Source organism: Drosophila erecta, unplaced genomic scaffold (genome assembly GCF_003286155.1).
Source record: "Drosophila erecta strain 14021-0224.00,06,07 unplaced genomic scaffold, DereRS2 tig00000279-arrow-arrow-pilon, whole genome shotgun sequence".
Lineage (NCBI taxonomy): Eukaryota > Metazoa > Arthropoda > Insecta > Diptera > Drosophilidae > Drosophila > Drosophila erecta.
In genome coordinates, this window is record NW_020825216.1 from 540,304 (window position 1) to 549,694 (window position 9,391).

The 9,391-nt window shown below is 44.4% G+C and overlaps 1 protein-coding gene across 5 annotated transcripts; it reads right to left on the reverse strand.

Moving 5' to 3' along the window:
- Positions 1-80: 80 nt before the first annotated feature.
- LOC6551326 (phosphorylase b kinase gamma catalytic chain, skeletal muscle/heart isoform) lies at positions 81-9,247 on the reverse strand. 5 transcript variants are annotated; one of them, XM_026982933.1, is made up of 12 exons: positions 8,826-9,036; positions 8,401-8,543; positions 8,011-8,120; positions 7,780-7,917; positions 7,102-7,280; positions 6,746-7,030; positions 6,594-6,684; positions 5,905-6,041; positions 5,740-5,837; positions 3,243-3,755; positions 859-1,017; positions 81-800 (listed from the first exon to the last, which is right to left on the reverse strand). In XM_026982933.1, exons 4-12 carry the CDS (start codon positions 7,869-7,871, stop codon positions 666-668), a joined length of 1,689 nt encoding a protein of 562 aa, XP_026838734.1. In that variant the 5' UTR covers positions 7,872-7,917; positions 8,011-8,120; positions 8,401-8,543; positions 8,826-9,036; the 3' UTR covers positions 81-665. The 5 variants fall into 5 exon arrangements, with proteins under 5 accessions (XP_026838734.1, XP_015010908.1, XP_026838733.1 ...); XM_015155422.2 differs by lacking the exons at positions 8,011-8,120; positions 8,826-9,036 and adding an exon at positions 9,062-9,247; XM_026982932.1 differs by lacking the exon at positions 8,826-9,036 and adding an exon at positions 9,062-9,247 and having other exon boundaries at positions 8,011-8,543.
- Positions 9,248-9,391: the final 144 nt, after the last annotated feature.

Consider the following 9,391-nt stretch of genomic DNA (forward strand, 5'->3'; position numbering starts at 1 on the left):
TTATTTATTGTGTATACTACAACATAACAATTAAAATGTAAACGCTTAGCAATACAATTAAATAATTTAATAGAATCATTAACAGAAAATACATATGCATGTACGCTTGCTTGTGTGGGCTTAGGGCTTAGTTGGGTTTGGAGGACAAGGTGGAGGTGAGACAAGGTGTGGATCGACCCATGCAACTCATCTGCATCCGATTCGACTCGTTCTGGCGTCGGGTTATATGGTACACCACTGGGCATGGGTATTACATGGCCCGATTCGACGCTACACTACTAACTGATTACACTAGATGGCGGCGCATAAAACATAATAAAATCAATTAAAAAGTATTAAACAAAATCACAAGGACGAAGAAGGCAGAGAGGTAATGCTGCTAGGCATATGTACACCTGCGAGTGCGTGCTTCTCTAGTTGGCTCTCCTTCCAGAACGAGGCGAATCCGAATGGTTAGATTGAATCCTTGATATTTCCTTTTTTTGGTATGTCTCTCCCATTGCATTTGCAATTTCCTGTTTTGAATAGTAACTTTTGCTAATTCGTTTCTTGGTTGCTGTTCGCTTAATTCCTTCTGTAAGCTGCTGTGTGGTTTGTGTGTGTTGTGTGTGTTGTGTGTGCTATGTGGCTCAGCGACCACGCCCCGCCGCCCGACCGACCGCCTCCTATCGGCTGAGATTGTTGATGTAGAGCGCGTGGAGCTCGGTGCGCGGAGTATTCTCGAAGAGGGCGGCCCGGTTCTGGCCCTCGCCCTTCTTAACCCAATGTCCGTAGACACGGAAGGCACAGCCATCGATGACCTGCGAGAAATTGGTTCAATTAGCACATTATCCAGCCAGTCTGATTGGAGTAACCCACCTTGCGCAGAACCTTGACGCGGTATGGATCCCGGATGGCCTCCTCAACGTGCAGCGGCTCGGCGGTGAAGCGCAGCCGCCGTATCCGGATGACGGCCCGTATCACGAGTATGGCGAATTGGAACTTTTTGCGCGCATTGAAGCGACTCTGTTTGCGCAGCTAAACGTGAGAGAGGGTAAAGGATACGGATTAACCACCTGGATACTCGGAATGGCCGATTGATCTCTTTCTTTTGGCTTTGTGTTTGGGTTAGAGGTGCACACGCCATGGGTTAAATTAGCGGGTTGTTAGGGTATCGGTTAGTTCGTCTGGTGGTTAGCAGTTGCCGGACACTATAGCCTAATGATTAATGGTTACTCCCTCGGCCAAGCGAGGGAAACAACACGGATCGGGGACAGCGATATGTTTCGAGTGCCCAGTGTTAGTCCTTTTTCATTTTCCTTTTCTTTTTTTGGGTGTTATTGTTGGTGAGGTGATACAACACATGGGTCAGTGTTTCGATGGGTGAGCGTTAGTGATTGGGTTGGCGTTAGTCACGTTCTTTTCCGGATGAGGGTTTTTAGATGGTCAAGCAGACGCAGTAACAGAAGACAACGAAGCCATAACCGAAAGCCATTAGCCAAGGTCATGGGTCAGGGTCGGGGTCAAAGGTCAGAGGTTAGGGCACGGGTTAGTGGGGTAATTACAGTCAGAGAAACATTTTGAGGTGAACCACAACATTGAAGCTATTTACGTATTACCATTCAACATACATACATATACACATGTGTGGCATTATGCAGATAGAACAAATATACATATACATAGATTTAAGTGTTTCTTTGTTTTTTAAGGTATGCGGAGTGGGCGTGGTTGTATGGATAAAATACTATATGCAAATCTATCTCAGTTTGACTTGGTTTACTCACAAGGGAGTCTCCACAACACCGACTTATAGACACACATCTTATAAGGGCGTTGAGACTCTGACAATATAGAGAACATGACACACAAACAAAACGTGTTTAACATCATCAACAGAGGAGAAATTAAACAAAATAATCTGTCAGTGAATCGATTTTGGCGTTATTTCATAATTGATACGATTATAGATGGGCAGTATATGCACACAAAAGAATATTAAATCCGCATATTAGCCAAATAAAGCAAAACCTTACAGTTGATATAGTTCATTAGAAGTTTAGCAGCAATGGTTAATAACTTTGTTACGATCGAGAAGCACTATAGTTTTATCTTTGCGTGTACACACATACACAATGGGGGTGTGGGATTAATCATTATTAAGTCTAACATGCTAGTTAGCTTATCTTACTATCCTGACTTCCTCCACAAGACACCGAGACAAATGAGAGACACCGAGAGGATTAGTGATCTATATACGATCTATATACTATAACTATTTACTATAGGCTATGGCTACACAGAGGTATAGTAAAGTGTAAACGGCGGAAGCAAGTCAACTACTACATACAGTTCTTGTAAATATCATCCAGTTCACCCGAGAGATATGTACTAGAGAAAGGTGCATATAATACAAACATAGTGTTTACTCGCTATATGACTAAGTGTCAGCTATAAGAGAATACAATAATAGTAATAGTATAATGCAGTATAGTACGAGTACTTTCAAAGTCTTACGCTAAATAGTGGAAGGATGGCTGGGTTTAAGTGGAAAGCAGCGGCTGATCGATCGCTCGATATTACGATCCATCGAGGGATCGAACATCATTTAGAAAGAGACAGCCGAACGGTATGCTGCGCGTGTGGGTGAGTGGGAGCGAGAGGAGTGGAATGGAACGAAATACTGGGTGGATGATACATTGGAGGTGAATCGAGTGCAGCTTGTCTCTGATGATTTATGGAGTGGAGTGGACTGATTCGAATCAACTAAAAGCACTAGAAATTAATCGGTAATAGTACGTGTGGCAACTAAATATTAGGTATAGCCCACGCGGCAGTCGAAGAACGTTAGCAAAAACGAAAAATTCCATACGAAACTGACTGATATAGTAATATTTATGTATAGTGATCCAAAGGTGATTCAATTATTATTGAAATATTTTGAAATTTATAATAAATAGATATGTTTGAACAGAAATGAACACAAGTTCTCATTTAAATGCAAAAATAAGGGAAATTTATGTATACAAATGGCACATTTGAAAGATGTGTAAAGAAAATGCAATTTTAAAATTATTTAGGATCACAGCCAAAATTTCAATTATCACTGGCTGCATAATCTCAGGAAACTCTAATGGAATTGTGGGGCACACTCGTCCAGGTCTGTGGTATGCAATTTAACGTTTCCCTAGCGATTCCTGCCATCGCCCGTTGGGCCATCGTGATGGGTAAGCAAGATCAAAGAGTAAGAATGGAAAACCTGCCTGCACTGTAGGAGGTGCATACACCGATTGCTTGCCATCGCCACCGGGCTGCAATTGTGGGTGGTGCAACTGCAACTGCAGCGGCAGTTGCGTCGTCGGTTGCTGCTGGTACTGCTGCTGCTGCGTCTGATGCTGCTGCGGCTGCTGCTGATAGTAGACCGTCGCCGTCAGGGTTTTGTGGGAGGAGGCGGATGCCAGGGCCGAGTTCGTGGTGGCGGTGGCGTTGGTGCTGATGGCGTAGGAGGTGGAGGCGGTGGATGACATGGCATGGCAGGGGGCGGATGCACTGGCAGCTGCATCGTCCAGCGGCCCGTCGCGCATTCGATTCGACGAGTAGGAGCTCTGTGGCGCACAGTACAGGTAATTGGAGGCGCCGGCGCCACTGCCACTGCCACTGTTCAGCTGCCCAAAGCGGTACGATGACGCCTCGTTATTGAGCAGGTACCTGCTGCTCGAGTGGGCCGTATATGCCGCGATGGGCGGGGCCGGATGTCGGCGGTCACCCATTAACACCTGATCCCGTCAACATCGCGATTAACAAACAAAAAACGGAGGCGAAGGCGGAGGCGGAGGAAGGATGAGATTGGTGGGCAGGAGGGTCAGAGGCAGCAGCAGAGTGGGCGCGGAAGAAATTAAAATTGGTATATCAGTCATGGGGGTTAAATCAAAAATGGGCGAATCAGGGCGTTCTTATACGTATATGAATATAATACCTAAACTGTTTCAACTTACGGTCTACATAGTGGAACTAATTACAGCCTAGTGGAGTAAGATAGCTTCGTTTTCATACTTATATGCACCTTGATTGCCTATTGCATCTAAAGTACGCCCGATACCTTGAATTTATGTCTATCCTATTATTTTACTATGTGCATTTTGCAAGGTATGGGGGTACTATACTCAAATCTCACTGCCTTTTTCTCCTTCTTCTCGCTGACTAGTGGTTAATGCACGCTTGCATGCAGTGACTCGAAATCGGGATTGGGGGTTTTCTTTGGAGGTTGGGATAAGGGAAACCCTGCAGGATTTTTTGTTTTTTTTTTTCGTTGGTTGGTTGGCATGCAGACACAGTTATTTACTTAACAGATTATGATTCAAATGGCGAGCGCTGAGCTGCAAACGTGTAGGTTATCGTTTTTAGTTATCGAGGCAATCGCTGGATTTGTACAAAAAACACACAAAATCGACAGAAACATCGAGTACAACAAGGAATGGAATTAGAGGAGGGGGTATATTTTTTGTATTTTTGTTATCATCGTGGGGCATCGATCAGTAGACAAGCAAATCAAATCAAATCAGATGCAAACAAAAACGAAGCAGATACGTTTTAGTTTTCGTTTCGTATTTCGCTGGCTATTGTCGAATAAAAGTTATTATGCTTGGCACAGATGACCTGAACGGCTTTTAAATAAATAAATATGTATAGTATACAATTGATATGCACTATGATGTACAGTTTAGCTGGGTTATATTAGATCGGCACAGAACGAAACAAAACAGAATGCAAACGGAACAAAGACACGAATGCTGGGCCGGCAGGGTTGCATATGGTCATGAGTTGGGTCTGCCGGCCCGATTGTTTGATTATCGGGATTATCGGGAGTTCATCGTTATTACAGCGATTACGATTACGGCTCCGATATTAAATGGACACGGATACACACAGCACAGAGAGATTAAGAGAGAGCTTGGGTTAGTCCGGGAACGGTTCGTTACCAGTGCGATCTCAGTGATGCGACTCATTCGTCGGGACTTGGTCGACAGGCTGCGCTTGAGGCCATCAATGTTTTGCTCGAACAGCTATCGATGGTAGTGTGTGTTCGTTATCGTTCGTTTGGGTTCGTTTAAAATTAATTGGATTCGATTTGATATATAGTTTATATGTAAGGAAAAGAAGAAAGAAAATGTTTGGTATAATAAGTAGTAATCATAAAAATAAAAAGTTAACAAAACGCGAGGTGCTGCTTAAGAGGGCCCGAAGGGTTTCTTTTGGGGGGATCCAAACTAATGACAGATCCTGTCAGGCCATATATCTGACAATTGGACTAAGCTACGGGGGGTTAGGCTGCTACCCTAACCGAATTAGAAATCATAATCGTAATTTTAGGAGGTAACAGTAAGAAGAAGCAGTTAATAGGCTGTTGTGAGTGGTTTGTGAGTCACAGGTGTGTTCTTTCCATCAGAGTGTGTGTTCTTAGGTGTACATTGTGTTTAGAAACATTTGCAGGGCCAGGTGTTGGTTGGGTGGGTTGGTTGTGTAGAAGATCCCCTCCACAGGTTAAGCCCATCAACTAGAGATCTAGCATCTATGTACAAGAACAGGAACCCGAAAACTATAGACTGCTGCCCGAACACAAAAGGCGACTCGAAGGCGGACCTCATTCTGGGCGACTAATTGAACTAATTTGACTGATTTTCCTCTTGTACAGGTGGTTGTAGTGGTGGTGGTGGTGGTGGTAAGTGGAGCCCGGCGGCTGCCAACAATTCCGGCACTTACCATTTGGTTGAAGAATGGATGTCTTAATACTTCCTTGACGGTGATACGTTGCGCAGGATCAACGACTAGACATTTGCGTATCAGATCCTTGGGATCCTCTGCAATCAATCGAGCAAATAAGCATTCGTTTGGCAAGTGTCATGTGTCATGTATCATTGGACCAACCTGAAATATCAGCCCACTCCGGCGAGGTGAAGCTGTACTTGCCCTCCATGATATTCCGCAGCATGACCATCTGCTTGCGGTGCCAGAAAGGTGGACAACCGACGAGCAGCGTGAACATAATCACGCCACAAGCCCATCTGCAAACAACAAAAGAAATCGAAAAAGAAATGGGTAAAAGGTTTCAATTTCTCCTATTAAAAATTTCTGCTGAAACCAAGTAATGTAGACACCAGTGGGAAATGTTAAAGAAACCAAAAATACAAAAGGCCCTACGTTTTGCTGAACCGAGAAAAAATAGACGTCAGTATCGGAACTACTCAGATTTCAGATTATTATGCCTTTCTGCTTGTGACTCATACATTAAAATGCACACCTAAAGATCAAAACAAATCGCCTGACGCGAAAAACACTAGTAAAAGCAACGTATAAAAATTATCAGTAAATTTGCATCTAAAAAAAAGAGGAAAACGGGTCTAATATCGATGGGCGCGCTTAGACCTTTTTTTATATCTATGTAAGCAAAAAAAGATTAATAATAACACTAGCCATTAACATAAGCAGTTTGTAATTCGAGCAGACAATTCGCATTACAATAAACATTATACTTCTTGTGCTTAAATTACGTCTTTGAATTACGTGAGCCAAAGGAGATGTAGTGTAGTAATAAAGGTTAGTTTATTCGTTCTTACATGTCCACTTCCTGCGAATAGCCGGGGGAACCTTCGAACATGTTGCACTTGAGCGTTTCGGGCGCCAAATATCCCGGCGTTCCGCACAAATCTGATGGGTTAAAGTACGTAGTTAGCTTAGGAAATAAAGAAGGAAACTGGGCAATAGTTACCTGTAAGTTTCTCGCCCTCTTGCAACTGCCTGGCGAAGCCAAAGTCCGTGATCTTTACGTTGTGGTTCTCGTCCAGCAAGATGTTCTCGGGCTTCAGATCCCGATGGACAATGTTCTTGGCGTGTATGTACTCGACGCCCTCGAAGATCTGTCGCATAATGGTGCGCGTCTTCTTTTCGGAGAGCGTCACCACCGAGGTCAGATAGTCAAAGAGCTCGCCTTTGGGACACAGCTCGAACACGAGGAAAACAAATGCATCTGACTCAAACACATCCTGCAGATCAACTGTAGATGGCACGACAGTGTAGATTATTAGAGGTGTTAGGGTGTACATGTGAGTGCTGTGTGAGACTAACTTATGTAGGGATGCCCCATGACCTGGCGCAGTATTGAGATTTCTTGTCTGGTTGCCTCCAGCATGTGATATGGATTCGTTTCGCCCGCCTCTGTGGTGGCGCCCAGGTCGATGATCTTGGCGGCGAACTCCTTGCCCGTCTCCTTTTCGATGCATCGCCTCACGGTCGAACTGATGCCCCTGTAACACAAACATTTGATGTAGATAAAGAACTCTGCTTCGCTGCACTTGACATTGCCATGATCGGGAATTTATCTAATCTCTAATCACTAAATTGTAATATGTAATTAGCCCTTGTTTTCGCTTAGCCTCTGCTATTTGCTTAGCAAATTGTGATCTTCGTCGAGGCATGAGTGGGCGGATAAGTGTCCGGCAGACAGGCGCCGCTTGAAATGCAGCCCATGCCATTGCTCCATGCGAAGAGTGTAAAGTTGATGAGGTTGACTCACTTGGGACCATTTAGCCAAACTGTGCATTAGGGCAGACTTAGCAGTCAGAGGCTACGAGTATCAATATCTATTTCTATGATCTAAAGGGCTTTAAGTGGCAGAAATAAGTAAGCCAAGAATTTAATTTGATTTTAAGTGTAAATAGAAAGGAACATATTTGATACTTCTATGCAATTTTCAAGCATTTGATAAGGGGCTTAAGGTTCCGCCAAATGTCTTTTGATTCTCACCTGCCCAGAATCTCCTTAGGCTCGTATTTGGCATAGAAGCCCTTGGCCGCATCCTTGTCGGGCAGCAGGTCATCCTCCTCGTCCTTGGCCATTAGATCTAGTGAAATCTTGCCGGCTGCCGAATCGGCAGGTTGCAATCTGTTTTGTTCGCAATTGGGGGAAGCAATTGGTAAGTGAAGGATTACATGATGGTGACAGTGATCATGATCGCAATCAAGATCAGTTAGTTACTCTGTCGGGCTGCCTGCTAATGAAGATGATGGTGATGGGATGCGGTAGCGATGGCGATGGCGATAGCGGCGGAGGAGGCTGAGGAGGAGGCGGTGATTTCTGGTGGTGTTCTGTTGATGAGGTTGATGCGATCGTTTAAGGCGTTGCTATTTTTATAACGACAATGTGGAAACGAACGGACGTGCGACACGAGTGGAATCTCTGTCTCGGCGACTGCGACTGAGACTGCGACTCTCCGACTTTGCGACTTTGGGCCTTTGCCGACAATCAGACTTGCCGACTTTCCGACTCTGCCGACTTTCGTTCTGTTCTTTTCGTTTCTTGTCACTTCGTTTCGTTTCGTTTCAGTTTAGTTCAGTTCAGTTCAGTTCGGTCTTTCCTTTTAATTACCAAGCCTCTGCTAACTGCGCTGCCGACTGCGCTGCTCCGATTTTCGATTCCCGGATTCGATTGGAGGTGGATCCTCTCCTGTCGCTCTCTATTGCTCTCTCGCTCAGCTGTTGGCGACTGATTTAATTAATAACGAATGCCAACTGCAAAAACACAGATCGATTTGAATAACAGGCAAAAATTAAATCAAAAATAATAGAATTAAAATTTATTATTACACAAGTGTGTGTGAGTGTGTGTGGTGAATGATTACACAACTACAACGCTTTGTTTTGTTTGCATTTCAAAAGGGTGCATTATCGTTGCTCTTGTTGTTGTCTAGCCTCCTTATCACTGATACTGCTTCTCTTCATTTTACTGCTCTTGCTGATTTCTTGCAGTTGTTTTGCTTGCACGCATGCACACACACACACACACACACACACAGGCTATGTGCAGCAGGCTCCTTCTGTTTTTGTTTTTGCTCTGCTCTCGTTTCTCCCATCCTGCTTTGCAATCACACACACTGGCGCACACAGACGCCGCACAGCACACATATGCGCACACACACACGCACCATCGTGGACATCCAACTAAGCGGGTACATTTCAATGTCAACTAAGGTTAAAAGTAGTACGCTTTTTGGCGGAGTTGGCACACGCACCGCCAGTGAAACACATACACGTGTGGCCGCTCGGCTCTCTAATCGCTGGCAACGACGTCTCGTGCATAACTCCACGCCAAATATATATTTATCGGATTAAATTGCAAATGCAACAATCAAACCCTGTATTTTTGACACAATCACAAAACTAGAGGTGACCTAGCCTCGATATCCGCACGATACTATCGAGTATTCACGAAGCTAAACGACATCGATAACTTATCGAGGCATATCGATTATTCATCGTTAGCAAAGACTCGTGCCTACCCAGGGATGGTGTGTTTAGCAAAGACACCAACCCTTGCTAGCAAAGACAACCTCCTGTGGTTAGTAAGGACACACACCGCG